Raw genomic sequence first — 15,766 nt, forward strand, 5'->3', positions numbered from 1 at the left:
GAGCCCCTCCCCCTGGATGGTGGAGCTCCTCCATCTGGATGATGGAGCTCCTCCCTCTGGATGATGGAGCTCCTCCCCCTATATCTCAGGCTGAGCCCCGTCCCCCTCTGAAGGAAACTTGCTCGTATCCACGACCTCCTTCTTCGGGTCTCTACCCAGATCTGTGCCCACAGCTGAGGGTTGGAGATGGAGCAAAGATGGAGCAGCAACCTGAAAGCTTCCGGCTCAGCTTCACCACGACGGACCGGAGCAGCGCCCTCATTACTGCTGACAGAGCCACGATCCGTCTGTCCATCTCTGACTCCACCTCACCATCTCTGAGAACCAGATCCAGAGATGCTGAAGCTCCTCCCCCTGAGGCAGAGGCTCCTCCCCCTGATAAACAGACTCCTCCCCCTGAGGCAGAGACCCCTCCAGGAGCAATTCAACCATTCTGGTTTAGAACCATGGCCTTGGATTTTGAAGAGCTGGCTTTCATCCCGGCTGCTTCACACTCAGCTCTGAGCCGCTCCAGAGCAGCTGAACGTCACGGCTTAAAGAAGCCAACAGAACCACATCATCTGCAGAAAGCAGAGATGTGACCCTGAGGTTCCTAAGCCAGACGTCCTCCTCCCCCCTGACTACACCTCCAGATCCTGTCCATGAAAGCCATAAATAGGACCGGTGACGAGGAGCAGCCCTGGTGGAGCTCGACTTTGTGCCATGAATACAGATCTTACTTTGGTGATACAGGGACTGAACAGCCTGTAAAAGCAGCTCTGGGACCCCGTACTCCCACAGCACCTCCACAGAATCCCTCAGGGGCTTTGACCAGGACTCCCTGGCAGAAGAGACTCTTAGTCTCAATGGGACAATCCTGGCTAAATAAAGGAAAAATAAAATTAAAAAAAAAAAGGGGACACGGTCATAAGCCTTCTCCAAACAGATGTAAACTTGGATGATCAAACTGCCATGATCCCCCTCAGTAACTCTGAGGGTGAAGATCTGGGCCACTGCAACACAACCTGGGTGAAAACCACACTGCTGCTCCTGAAGGTCCAACATTCGGTCGCCCTGGAGTAAACTTTCCCGGTGAGACCAAGAAGCTTGATCACCTAGTATTGGGAAGAGACTCTACTTAAAAATGGGAACCACCATTAAAGAGGCAGCAAAGACAGCCCCACAATGTCAAGAGCATCAAGCATCTAACCCATTGCTAGTGCTCTTCTATCTGGAAGCTTTTTAACTACCTCTGCAACCTCCCCCAGGGTGATGGTCCAGTCCTCAGACCCTGCCTCTTAGTGGCGGACATCTTGGTTACACCAACCCGTATCTTGTTAGAGTCAGTTAAAAGCTGACAACTGGACATTTGACACGAATCACAAAGTTCAGAACACCAACACAGATTGTTAAATCTAATTTTTATGGAGAATATTCAGATTACAGGTCATATCCCAGGCACCAACACGGAGACAGAAACATCATCAGGTCTCAGTGAATTTGTTTTAAAGATTTCTACTCAGAAAATTTACAAATGTTTAAGTCATTTACAGTTTTTATTCTTTGCTGTAGATGTAAAGAAACTTTACTTCATATCTGTGTTTATATCATCAGCACACTGATAGGTGTAAATATTAAAAAATAAATGTAGTAAAAAGTATGTTTTTTTATGGCTTCTTCCTTAGACACGAGGAACAGAAAAACAAAAACATTTAAAAGAAAAAAAAAGAAAAACACCTAAACCCAGTAAGATCTACTTGAGCAGGTGTGTTACACAAATCAGGTTCAGGTCCAAACGACAGCTGCTGCAGACAGGAAGTGACCTCGTTACTTTCTGTTGGGTTTCAGGAAGCGCTGTGACTTCTGTCTCACCATGCGATGCTGCTGCTGCGCCACCTGAGCGCCACGGATGGCGGCCTGAAGTTTCTGTGGGGACAACACCAACAGTCTGAGCTAAATCACAGTGAATGACTCAGTGAAGATGGTCTTTATCCCCGACACACACACTGTACCTGGGCCGTGTTTGGGTCTCTGAGTTGGACATTCCTAACCGATTCCTGACCGTCTCTTTTTGGAAGTTTTAACATGTGCTGCTCCTGAAACACAGATGAGGCAAAATCAGACGTGAAACTTCTGGCAGGATGTGATGTCACAGGAACTAAGAGTCGTCATTGGTCTACTCCGTTTTCCAATATGGGAGCTTTTGATTGGTGTGTTCATCCATGTAACAAGTCTTTGAGACTTAAACAGGGATAACTGTACTTTGGACGTGTTTATGTTAAATCATCCATAAACATGGAATTTTAATCACTGTTTGTCATTTTTATGAATGAGTTGATCAAATGAAACAGGTTGGGAGTGGAACCTCCAACCTTTGGCTGCGTACCTTGCAGTAAATCTTCAGCTCTGATCCCGTCACAGCTGGAGGACGACTGAAGTTCTCGAACAGACACTCCCACTCTTTGTTGAAGTGGCCCACAAAGTCCAGCTCCTTCACACAGAAAACCCTCCTACACAACAACAAAGAGTATAAACAACAACAGAGAACATAAACAACAAAGAATGCAAACAACAACAAAGAGCGTAAACAACAGAGAACGTAAACAACAAAGAGTGCAAACAACAACAGAGAACGTAAACAACAATAAAGAGCGTAAACAACAACAGAGAACGTAAACAACAAAAAGTAAAAACAACAAAGAGCATAAACAACAACAGAGCATAAACAACAACAAAGAGCATAAATAACAGAGAACATAATCAACAGAAAACTTAAACAACAACAGAACATAAACAACAACAGAGAACGTCAACAATAACAAAAAGTGTAAACAACAACAGAACATAAACAACAACAGAGAACGTAAACAACAACAAAGAGCGTAAACAACAACAGAACATAAACAACATCAGAACATAAACAACAACAGAGAACGTAAACAACAACAAAGAGCGTAAAAAACAGAACATAAACAACAACAGAGAACATAAACAACAACAGAACACAAACAACAACAGAGAACGTAAACAACAACAAAGAGCGTAAACAACAACAGAACATAAATAACAACAGAGAACGTAAACAACAACAAAGAGCATAAACAACAGAACATAAACAACAACAGAGAACGTAAACAACAACAAAAAGCGTAAAAACAACAGCATGGTCAGCACACCGTGACCTCTGACCTGTTGGTGACGATGATGTTGGTGTTTCTGTGTCCGGGGAACTGACAGCGATCCCTGAACACTTCACCTTCCAGCTGTTTGATCTCCGAGCGCTGCACACACACACACACACACACACACACACACACAGCATTTCATTGGTTAATTCATCAGTTCAAATAAAGTGGGCGGCGCCCTCTGCTGTCGGACGCTGGCGGTGCGTCTGAGCTTCAGCTGACTGACTGAAACGGCTGAACAGCAGCCTGTTTAGGGTTCTGAACTGAATCCAGTTCTTCTTCCTCTGGTTGTTCTGCTCAGGTTCAGATCAGGTTCTGATCCCCCCCACCCTAACCCTAACCTCTGCCCTTATTTTCTGCAACTGCCCCCCCCCACCCCCTCTGACATGAAGAAAGTTGCATGGGAAAGGAAAACATGTGGAAAGGAAAACGTGAGAGAGGTTTTATTAAACTCCATAAACTCATTAACACCACAAACATCACACAGAGGTCAGAGGTCATGCTGACTCTTACACTAAGTCCTCACAAAGATACACAAATGTCACATGTTCACGTACAAGTTCAGAATTAATTCAGATGTGAAGCTTTTACAAAAATATTTCACAGATCTAACATTAATCTGTTTGTTTGGATCATTTCAAATAAAGTAATAAATGAGAAAGAAGCCAGGAATCAGAAATAAAAACAAAAGGCAGAAAGAGTTTGTTTAGAAAAACAGAGACCAGAGTAGAAACGTTTGAGGTATTTAGCATGCTGAGAAACCTGAATGTGTGAGTAATAATATCTGGAGATGAAAGACACATTTTACACCATGAGGTCAAAAGGTTTGACCAGTCAGACACAAACAGCAGATAAAGTCTTTAAAAGGAACATTCAGTGTGGAAGTCTGTCACCAGAGCAGGTGGAGTCCTCCTCAGGCTGCATGAGGAGAAGAAGAAGAAGAAGAAGAAGAAGAAGAAGAAGAAGAAGTTAAGGAAGAGAAGCTCACAGAAACAACAACAAAAAAAGCTGGAAAAGTAAAACAGCTGCAGGTTAGTAACGTGACCGGGAATGAAAGGAGCACCTTAGAGAGGCAGAGTCTCTCAGGAGCAACATCTGCTCCCTCCTTCAGGGAAGGCCTGTGATGTGATATGATGTAATGTAATGTGATGTGACGTAATGTGATGTGATGTAATGTGATATAATGTGACGTAATGTGATGTGACGTAATGTGATGTGATGTAATGTGATATAATGTGACGTAATGTGATGTAATGTGATGTGATGTAATGTAACGTAATGTGATGTAATGTAATGTAATGTAATGTGATGTGACCTGACGTGACGTGATGTAATGTAATGTAATGTAATGTGATGTGACCTGACGTGATGTCATGTAATGTAATGTAATGTGATGTGACCTGACGTGACGTGATGTAATGTAATGTAATGTAATGTGATGTGATGTGACGTGATGTGACGTGATGTCATGTAATGTAATGTAATGTGACGTGACGTGATGTGACGTGATGTAATGTAATGTAATGTAATGTGATGTGATGTGATGTGATATAATGTAATGTGATGTGATGTGATGTAATGTAATGTAATGTGATGTGACGTGACGTAATGTGATGTGATGTAATGTGATGTAATGTAATGTGATGTAATGTAATGTAATGTGATGTGATGTGACGTGATGTAATGTGATGTGATGTGATGTGATGTGATGTAATGTAATGTGATGTAATGTGATGTGACGTGACGTAATGTGATGTGATGTGATGTGATGTAATGTAATGTGACGTGATGTAATGTAATGTGATGTGATGTAATGTGATGTAATGTGACGATGTAATGTAATGTGATGTGACGTGACGTGATGTAATGTGATGTGATGTGATGTGATGTAATGTGATGTAATGTGATGTGATGTGATGTGATGTAATGTGATGTAATGTGATGTAATGTAATGTGATGTGACGTGACGTGATGTGATGTGATGTAATGTGATATAATGTAATGTAATGTGATGTGATGTGATGTGATGTAATGTAATGTAATGTGATGTGATGTGATGTGATGTAATGTAATGTAATGTGATGTGACGTGACGTAATGTGATGTGATGTGATGTAATGTGATGTAATGTAATGTGATGTAATGTAATGTGATGTAATGTGATGTGATGTGACGTGATGTAATGTGATGTGATGTAATGTAATGTGATGTGACGTGACGTAATGTGATGTGATGTAATGTGATGTAATGTAATGTGATGTAATGTAATGTGATGTAATGTGATGTGATGTGACGTGATGTAATGTGATGTGATGTAATGTGATGTGATGTGATGTAATGTAATGTGATGTAATGTGATGTGACGTGACGTGACGTAATGTGATGTGATGTGATGTGATGTGATGTAATGTAATGTGACGTGATGTAATGTAATGTGATGTGATGTAATGTGATGTAATGTGACGATGTAATGTAATGTAATGTGACGTGACGTGATGTAATGTGATGTGATGTGATGTGATGTGATGTAATGTGATGTGATGTGATGTGATGTAATGTGATGTAATGTGATGTGATGTGATGTAATGTAATGTGATGTGATGTGATGTGATGTAATGTAATGTGACGTGATGTAATGTAATGTGATGTGATGTAATGTGACGATGTAATGTAATGTGACGTGACGTGATGTAATGTGATGTGATGTGATGTAATGTGATGTGACGTGATGTAATGTAATGTGATGTAATGTAATGTAATGTGACGTGACGTAATGTGATGTGATGTAATGTAATGTAATGTGACGTGACGTGACGTGACGTGATGTAATGTAATGTAATGTAATGTGATGTGACGTGACGTGACGTGACGTGACGTAATGTAATGTAATGTAATGTGATGTAATGTAATGTAATGTAATTTAATGTAATGTAATGTAATTTAATGTGACGTGACGTGATGTAATGTGATGTAATGTGATGTAATGTGATGTGATGTAATGTAATGTGACGTGACGTGACGTGATGTAATGTGATGTGACGTGACGTGATGTAATGTGATGTGACGTGACGTGACGTGACGTGATGTAATGTAATGTGATGTGATGTAATGTAATGTGACGTGACGTGACGTGACGTGATGTGATGTAATGTAATGTAATGTGACGTGACGTGACGTGACGTGATGTAATGTAATGTAATGTAATGTAATGTGATGTAATGTAATGTAATGTAATTTAATGTGACGTGACGTGATGTAATGTGATGTGATGTAATGTAATGTGACGTGACGTGACGTGATGTAATGTGATGTGACGTGACGTGATGTAATGTGATGTGACGTGACGTGACGTGATGTAATGTAATGTAATGTAATGTAATGTAATGTGATGTAATGTAATGTAATGTAATTTAATGTGACGTGACGTGATGTAATGTGATGTGATGTAATGTAATGTGACGTGACGTGACGTGATGTAATGTGATGTGACGTGACGTGATGTAATGTGATGTGACGTGACGTGACGTGACGTGACGTGATGTAATGTAATGTGATGTAATGTAACGTAATGTAATGTGAAGTAATGTAATGTAACATGAGCTTGTGCTGATGTGTTCATCTCTAAAACTGGGACATCAGAAGGCCTCGCCTGATTGTTGTCACGGGAACAGACACAGTGCTGTCACGGGAACTGACACAGTGTTGTCACGGGAACTGACACAGTGTTGTCACGGGAACGGACACAGTGTTGTCACGGGAACGGACACAGTGTTGTCACGGGAACTGACACAGTGTTGTCACGGGAACGGACACAGTGTTGTCACGGGAACGGACACAGTGTTGTCACAGGAACAGACACAGTGTTGTCACAGGAACAGACACAGTGTTGTCACAGGAACTGACAGTGTTGTCACGGGAACGGACACAGTGTTGTCACGGGAACGGACACAGTGTTGTCACGGAAACAGACACAGTGTTGTCACGGAAACAGACACAGTGTTGTCACGGGAACAGACACAGTGTTGTCACGGGAACTGACACAGTGTTGTCACGGGAACAGACACAGTGTTGTCACGGGAACAGACACAGTGTTGTCACGGGAACAGACACAGTGTTGTCACTGGAACAGACAGAGTGTTGTCACGGAAACAGACACAGTGTTGTCACGGGAACAGACAGTGTTGTCACGGGAACAGACACAGTGTTGTCACGGGAACAGACACAGTGTTGTCACTGGAACAGACAGAGTGTTGTCACGGAAACAGACACAGTGTTGTCACGGAAACAGACACAGTGTTGTCATGGGAACAGAGACAGTGTTGTAAAGGGAACAGACACAGTGTTGTCACGGAAACAGACAGTGTTGTCACGGGAACAGACAGTGTTGTCACGGGAACAGACACAGTGTTGTCACGGGAACAGACACAGTGTTGTCACGGGAACAGACACAGTGTTGTCACTGGAACAGACAGTGTTGTCACGGGAACAGACACAGTGTTGTCACTGGAACAGACAGAGTGTTGTCACGGAAACAGACACAGTGTTGTCACGGAAACAGACACAGTGTTGTCATGGGAACAGACACAGTGTTGTCACGGGAACAGACACATTGTTGTCACGGGAACAGACAGAGTGTTGTCACGGGATCAGACAGAGTGTTGTCACGGGAACAGACACAGTGTTGTCACGGGAACAGACACATTGTTGTCACGGGAACAGACACAGTGTTGTCACGGGAACAGACACAGTGTTGTCACGGAAACAGTAAAAAGTTAAAGTGATCAAACCTGGAAAAGGTCGAACCCCTGCGACTCCGTCAGGTCATACGGGCGGATGATCCCGTCCTCCTGGATCAGGCGCACCGGGCGAAGCTTGTTCACCTCCTCTGTGGACTCGGCCGCTCTGACATCACACACACACACACACACACACACACACACACACACACACACACCTGTTACCTGCCTGAAACTCAGCTCAGAGCCCACCTCCACCTGACTGACAGTAAACTAAATTCTGATTGGACGCTTTGGTCACATGACTGAGCATTGGAAGGTGTGAAACACACCATGCGGCAGGCAGCTTGATTCAGGTACCAGATCTCACCTGTGGGGGCCTCTAGAGGGTCCGCATGAAACGACAACGTTCAACAGGTTATCATGAACCCACAGACGGGTCACCTGACAGATGGGTCACCTGATGGGTCACCTGACAGATGGCTGGAGGGGTATGAAGGTCACTGAGAAATGTTTGGGGAGCAGAAGGCGGTTGATGAGGTGATAACTGATGAGCTTCAGTTGATGCTTGTTGAGCTTTTGATGAAGAAATTTGGTTCCACAATTATTTATTCAAGCTTGAATAATTTGATGAACTTCACCAACTTTAAGTTTCTCCTTCAGCACACAGAAGGCTGCTCAGCTGGATGCAGCTCCATCAGCAGCTCCATCAGTGCGCCGGTATCTGTGGCAGCCATACAAGCCCACACCATAACACCCCCACCACCGTGCTTAACAGAGGCGCTGCTATGCTTTGGATCTCGGGCTCTTCCTGCTGGTCTCCACACTTTCTTCCCTCTGATGCAGGTTCCTCTGGGTCCAGTCGGTTAGCATGTAGCAGCGTAGCCTCTGTGTTTCTGTGGCTAACTAGCGGTTAGCATGTAGCAGCGTAGCCTCTGTGTTTGTGTTCATGAACTCTTCTGTGGACAGTTGTCTCTGCCTGCCTCTGAAGATGGTTCACATCTGTTGGACAGGCCTTTGAGCATTCTTTCTTCTTCATGTTGGTGATCCTAAAGGTCTGAACGGTGTCTGATTGTTTATTCTGGCTTCTCACCTGTCCTCTCTGCTCTACACTTCCTCATAGATTCCAGGTTCCCTGGAGTTAAATACGCAGACAGCTGCTGAAGGCCGTCTTATATCTTTCTTCAAATTAAACGGTTAAATTTACACCCCCCCCCCCCCCAGCAGGGCTGGGGATGTGGGATGTGGCTAATTAACCTGCAATAAGCTGAGGGGAGGGGCTTCAAGCAGCTTCAGAATGATGGACGACATGACGAGCATGAATCAATGTTAATGGATGAACTTTAACAAGATGCAGCAACTTACCGTCCGTCTGATGCAACAGTCAACATGCAAACAACCTCCTGAACATTAAAGCTCAGCTCCACCATCACTGTTTGGGTTAGGGTTTGATCTGTCTGATAAGAGTCAGCGAGCTACTGAACTGACCTTCTGTGATACCAACAGAAGAATAACTACTGTGAGGCTTCTCTACACCAGCAGTGACGGATGGAGCTCAGCTTTAACGGGTTCATGTAAAATACTCACACCAGACAGCAAGAAAAAGAAAGAACAACAATCCCGGCAACAACACCACCGAATAAAAAACAAAAGCAGAAAATGAGATAATTAGTGAGTTGACAAGAAAAAACAGAGAAGACACCAAAACACACAATGAAGCCCACAGAAAACAGGAAGTTCTTCAGGAAACTTTTCCTGTGACGGATGATTCAGGCAAATACCTCTGGATGCCCTGGAAGGTGCTGCTGGCCATGTCCACGATGCCGCCCGTTGGCCGGGCAACCACACCCACCAGACCTTTGCCGATCCCCTTAAAGAAGCCTGCAGCCCCCTCCTTCTTAGCTCCTACAGACGGAAAATAAACAATATAAATGAGTTTGTCTTCAGTCTGGATCAGAGGACCTGAGAACCCTGATCAGTTTTTAAACCCAAAGTGGATGCACAGCTGTAGTCTTAGGTGCCATTTATACTAATCTGTTTCTATATCGTTTCTATCGCGGATGCACTGTCCATTTACATTAAAATACTGGAATACGACTTCATAGGTGGAAGGATTCAAAGACGCCGGAGCCCACGTAAGCATTCGCATACGATGCTGATTTTAGCAGTTGTAAACGGGGAGAAACGAGGATCCGCAGTGCTGAGCTCTAGCTGCGGACGTACTCCTCCCTGATTCGCTAGGCTGCTATCGTTGGTACCGTACATGGAGCGCCGCTTTTGGGTTAGACCGGGAAGAAGCAGCGCATGGTGGGACAATTTCGTGGACCAAGTTGTTGTCGCCGAAGAATAAATGATAAAGAAATAAATAATAAAGCATAATAAATAATAAAGCAAGGGCGATCATGTGATGTGATGGCTGATTAGTCATGTGACTAGCGAATCAGCCGATCCCCGTTTGTGTGTAAATGTAAATAGTTTGCAAGACGCCGACACGAAGAAATGATGACATGAATTAATGTAAACAGAGCCTTACACACTTCTCTGCAGCCCCCCCCCCCCCCCTCACTGATAGAAGAGAATAAGAACAATCCCAGGTTTCTCTTCAGCGCTGTAGCCAGTCTGACTAAGAGTCCGAGCTCTGCTGAGCCAGTTATTCCTTTAACTCTCAGCAGTGATGATTTCATGAGCTTCTTTATCAATAAAACTGTTTTTATCAGAGAGAAGATTGATGGAGTTCTTCCCACTATTATCAGTGATGTATCATCAAGTACAGCAGCTTTAGAAGTATCTTTAGAACCTGATTTTTTATAATAAACTGAATTGAACTGAATGATCCGAGTTGTTTCGATCAGAGAATTTCAGGGTTCTGGATCATCTGCTTTGTGGTGTCGGATGAATGGTTTTTTAAAGTGCCACAGAATCAGAGACACCGGCTGTGTTCGAAACCGCCTACTACATACTACATACTGCATACTTCCATACTACATACTACATACTGCATACTTCCATACTACATACTACATACTGCATACTTCCATACTACATACTACATACATGCAAACGGCATACTCATCGATCAGACAGTATGCAGAGCGTTTACCCACAATGCATTTCGCTCCTGCCCGAGCCGAAATCAGCCGGCCTGAAGCAGATTTCTCTTAAGCTCTAAACTCTGCAAACTTTAGCAACATTTGAAATATTTTCAGGCGAGAAATTCAATTCAAATTCAATTCAAATTCAAAAATACTTTATTTATCCCAGAGGGAAATTAAATGTTGATGTAACTCAATTAAATCAAGGAGTTATTATAGATGCTGATGGCTGTGGGCAGGAAAGATTTCCTATAGCGGTCCATTTTGCATGCAAACTGAAGAAGCCTTTGACTGAAGAGACTGTTTTCCAATAACAGTCTCATGGAGAGGATGTTCAGGGTTGTCCATAATTCTCTTGATTTTATGCAAAATCCTTCTTTGCATTATTGTCTCCAGAAGTTCCACAGTCATCCCCAGAACAGAACCAGCCTTCTTTATCAGGTTGTTGAGTCTTTTTAGGTCCCTGGTTCTGATGCTGCTGCCCCAACAGATGACGCAAGAGGAAATGACGCTCTCAACAACAGACTTGTAGAAGATCTGCAACATCTTGTTGCAAACCTTGAAGGACCTTAGCTTCCTCAAGAAGTACAGTCTGCTCTGTCCTTTCTTGTAGATGGCTTCACTGTTGTGTCTCCAGTCCAGTCTGTTGTCCACATGAACACCAAGGTATTTATATTCCTCAACCACCTCCACTTCTTCTCCCATGATGGAAACAGGGTTTGATCTGACCCTGTTTCTCCTGAAATCTACAATCATCTCCTTTGTTTTGTTAACATTCAAGATGTAAAAAATTAGTCGTTTAGATCCCCAACGTGTTGAAAACCTGACAAAATACCGGCTGTTTACCATTTTGTTCCCACGAATTCGGCGCTACTAAAGCTAGCCGCAGCGAGCAAGCACTTCCGGTTATTATCACAAAATAAAATACCCGTTGCCTTTTATCATAGGGAAAGCCATTACCATACAATTGGTGCTTTTGTTTTGAAAACAGGAAGTGAACCTACCCTCGCTGTAGCTAGCTTGAAACTGCCGTTTTGACAGGAAATGACGATCAGCGACGTTACGTTACGTTGCATCTTGGGTAGTTTGAGTATGAGTAGTAACCTCATGATGCATACCCAACATTTAGAGAATCTAGTATGCATCCGGGAACTTAAAAAAAGTTAAAGTTAGTAGGAGTAGTAGGAGAAGTATCCGGTTTCGAACACAGCCACCTTGTTCGTATTCAACCCGTTTCAGAAAGGTTAAGATCTAGAATTTATTTGCAATCCTCCTTAAAGCTGGTCACCACAGTCACTGACAGAAAAGTCTAAGAATGTGTCGGGTCTGGTCATTTGTGTTCTATGTTGTGTTTGATTCCATCTCTAAAGTTTAGGGTATCATCTTATTACAGCCTTTCTTTGAATGAAATATGTGCTTCTTCTCTGTTTGTTGTTTTCTGGTAGGATGGTGGGAGTCAGGATGTGGAAACATACCCTCAACAGGCTTGGTGACGATGCCCGTCACCCCACCAAAGACACCCTGCAAGAAGATACAAGAAGTTAGTGAAGTTGATCAGGTAACGTCAGCGGACAGAATATCTGAACAGTTCCTCTGAACCTTCAGCAGTCCTTTTCCTCCTTTGGCCAGACTCTCTCCGAAGTCTTTGGGTGGACGGTTCATCTCTTCTCGTCTTTTCTGCTGGTATTCTTTATCCATGGTGATGGCTGCCAGGCCTTTACCCACCGAACCCGTGATTTTGGACACCATACCTGCAGCACCTCCTGTAAGAGGTCACAGTGTGACTCAACAAGACATCAGATTCTTACTGACAGTGTGACCCAACAAGACATCAGATTCTTACTGACAGTGTGACCCAACAAGACATCAGATTCTTACTGACAGTGTGACCCAACAAGACATCAGATTCTTACCCACAGTGTGACCCAACAAGACATCAGATTCTTACCCACAGTGTGACCCAACAAGACATCAGATTCTTACCCACAGTGTGACCCAGCAGGCTGCGGACACCGATCACCAAACCTTCAGCAAACTCTTCTGGTCCCTGAACAGCTCCCTGAAAAACATGTACGACCATAGAGACCGTTTCTCAGATCAGGGTCATGATCCCTGCATGGCATTGAGTGGTATTTATAACTCAGTGTACAGGATGCGTTACCTGGAATGGCTCATAGAAGAAGGCCTCCACCCCCTCAGACAGACCTCGGATCAGTCCAAATGGATTTCCCAAGACATCCAGACCCAGAACCAGGACATACATTTGCTTCAGGAACTGCAGCCAGAACCAACACCAGGTTTTACTCAAAATGTCTTTTAAACACTTCATGTCAGAGGGAGATCGGAGGGATCATTCCTCTTCAGCTTTAAGCATAGGCAGAAACATTTCCCCAAACTCAACAATAATTTATGGCTAATGCAACAAAGATTTAACAGTCAACATATTGTTCTTACAGGTGTCCACTTGGTCAAACACCGACACCTGCTGTTGTCTTGGTTAAGACTGAATTCAACATCACTCAACTCTGCTTTATTCATGCAGAACGTTTTAAACACAAATAAAGTGTTTAACAGTCCATCCACCCATCCATCCATCCTTCCATCCACCCATCCAACCAACCATCCATCCATCCATCCATCCATCCATCCATCCATCCATCCATCCACCCACCCAACCAACCAACCAACCAACCACCCAACCATCCATCCATCCACCCAAACAACCAACCAACCATCCACCCATCCATCCTTCCAACCAACCAACCAACCAACCAACCAACCAACCAACCAACCATCCATCCAACCAACCAACCATCCATCCTACCTACCAACCAACCAACCAACCATCCATCCATCCAACCAACCATCCAACCATCCATCCACCCACCCATCCATCCAACCAACCATCCATCCACTCATCCAACCAACCAACCAACCAACCAACCAACCATCCATCCATCCATCCATCATCATCTTCTCCGGGGGTCGGGTCGCGGGGGCAGCAGCTTGAGCAGAGAAACCCAGGCGTTCCTGTCCCCGGCCACTTCCTCCAGCTCTACTGGGGGGACCCCGAGCCGAGAAAAATAGTCTCTCCAACGTGTCCTGGGTCTTCCCCGGGGTCTCCTCCCAGTGGGACGGACCCGGAACACCTCACCAGGAAGGCGTCCAGGAGGCATCCTTACCAGATGCCCCAGGAGGCATCCTAACCAGATGCCCCCAGGAGGCATCCTAACCAGATCTCCCCAGGAGGCATCCTAACCAGATGACCGAGCAGCGGTTCTACTCGAGCCCCTCCCGGATGACCGAGCTTCTCACCCTATCTCTAAGGGAGAGCCCAGACACCCTGCGGAGGAAACTCATTTCGGCCGCTTGTATTCGCGATCTCGTTCTTTCGGTCACTACCCACAGCTCGTGACCAGAGGTGAGGGAAGGATCTCGTTCTTTCGGTCACTACCCACAGCTCGTGACCATAGGTGAGGGAAGGATCTCGTTCTTTCGGTCACTACCCACAGCTCGTGACCATAGGTGAGGGTAGGATCTGATTCTTTCGGTCACTACCCACAGCTCGTGACCATAGGTGAGAGTAGGATCTCGTTCTTTTGGTCACTACCCACAGCTCGTGACCATAGGTGAGGGTAGGATCTCGTTCTTTCGGTCCCTACCCACAGCTCGTGACCATAGGTGAGGGTAGGATCTCGTTCTTTCGGTCACTACCCAAAGCTCGTGACCATAGGTGAGGGTAGGATCTCGTTCTTTCGGTCCCTACCCACAGCTCGTGACCATAGTTGAGGGTAGAATCTGATTCTTTCGGTCCCTACCCACAGCTTGTGACCATAGGTGAGGGTAGGATCTCGTTCTTTCGGTCACTACCCACAGCTCGTGACCATAGGTGGGGGTAGGATCTGATTCTTTCGGTCCCTACCCACAGCTCGTGACCATAGGTGAGGGTAGGATCTGATTCTTTCGTTCACTACCCACAGCTCGTGACCATAGGTGAGGGTAGGATCTGATTCTTTCGTTCACTACCCACAGCTCGTGGCCATAGGTGAGGGTAGGATCTGATTCTTTCGGTCACTGCCCACAGCTCGTGACCATAGGTGAGTGTAGGATCTGATTCTTTCATTCACTACCCACAGCTCGTGACCATAGGTGAGGGTAGGATCTGATTCTTTCGGTCACTGCCCACAGCTCGTGACCATAGGTGAGTGTAGGATCTGATTCTTTCGTTCACTACCCACAGCTCGTGACCATAGGTGAGGGTAGGATCTCGTTCTTTCGGTCCCTACCCACAGCTCGTGACCATAGTTGAGGGTAGAATCTGATTCTTTCGGTCACTACCCACAGCTCGTGACCATAGGTGAGGGTAGGATCTCGTTCTTTCGGTCACTACCCACAGCTCGTGGCCATAGGTGAGGGTAGGATCTGATTCTTTCGGTCACTGCCCACAGCTCGTGACCATAGGTGAGTGTAGGATCTGATTCTTTCGGTCACTACCCACAGCTCGTGACCATAGGTGAGGGTAGGATCTGATTCTTTCGGTCCCTACCCACAGCTCGTGACCATAGGTGAGGGTAGGATCTGATTCTTTCGGTCCCTACCCACAGCTCGTGACCATAGGTGAGGGTAGGATCTCGTTCTTTAGGTCACTACCCACAGCTCGTGACCATAGGTGAGGATAGGAACATAGATTGACCGGTAAATCGAGAGCTTGGCCTTCTGGCTCAGCTCCTTCTTCACGGGCCGGTGCAGAGCCCGCATCACTGCAGACGCCGCAC

General features: G+C 45.0%; 1 protein-coding gene across 8 annotated transcripts in view; it reads right to left on the reverse strand.

The window, feature by feature from the left end:
* Positions 1 to 1,383: 1,383 nt before the first annotated feature.
* The window catches only part of vps13c (vacuolar protein sorting 13 homolog C), a 180,271-nt gene continuing 165,888 nt past the window's right edge, over positions 1,384 to 15,766 (reverse strand). For all 8 annotated transcript variants that reach the window (XM_075468951.1, XM_075468931.1, XM_075468960.1 and 5 more), the window contains 10 exons: positions 13,153 to 13,266; positions 12,975 to 13,050; positions 12,591 to 12,754; positions 12,467 to 12,512; positions 9,681 to 9,804; positions 7,951 to 8,065; positions 3,169 to 3,260; positions 2,366 to 2,489; positions 1,992 to 2,075; positions 1,384 to 1,905 (listed from right to left, as the gene is read on the reverse strand). In XM_075468951.1, coding sequence (XP_075325066.1) covers positions 1,807 to 1,905; positions 1,992 to 2,075; positions 2,366 to 2,489; positions 3,169 to 3,260; positions 7,951 to 8,065; positions 9,681 to 9,804; positions 12,467 to 12,512; positions 12,591 to 12,754; positions 12,975 to 13,050; positions 13,153 to 13,266 — 1,038 coding nt within the window. In that variant the 3' untranslated portion in view covers positions 1,384 to 1,806. The remainder of the gene's footprint in view (positions 1,906 to 1,991; positions 2,076 to 2,365; positions 2,490 to 3,168; positions 3,261 to 7,950; positions 8,066 to 9,680; positions 9,805 to 12,466; positions 12,513 to 12,590; positions 12,755 to 12,974; positions 13,051 to 13,152; positions 13,267 to 15,766) is intronic.

The sequence above is a fragment of the Odontesthes bonariensis genome, chromosome 1, assembly GCF_027942865.1.
Source record: "Odontesthes bonariensis isolate fOdoBon6 chromosome 1, fOdoBon6.hap1, whole genome shotgun sequence".
Taxonomy (NCBI): Eukaryota; Metazoa; Chordata; class Actinopteri; order Atheriniformes; family Atherinopsidae; genus Odontesthes; species Odontesthes bonariensis.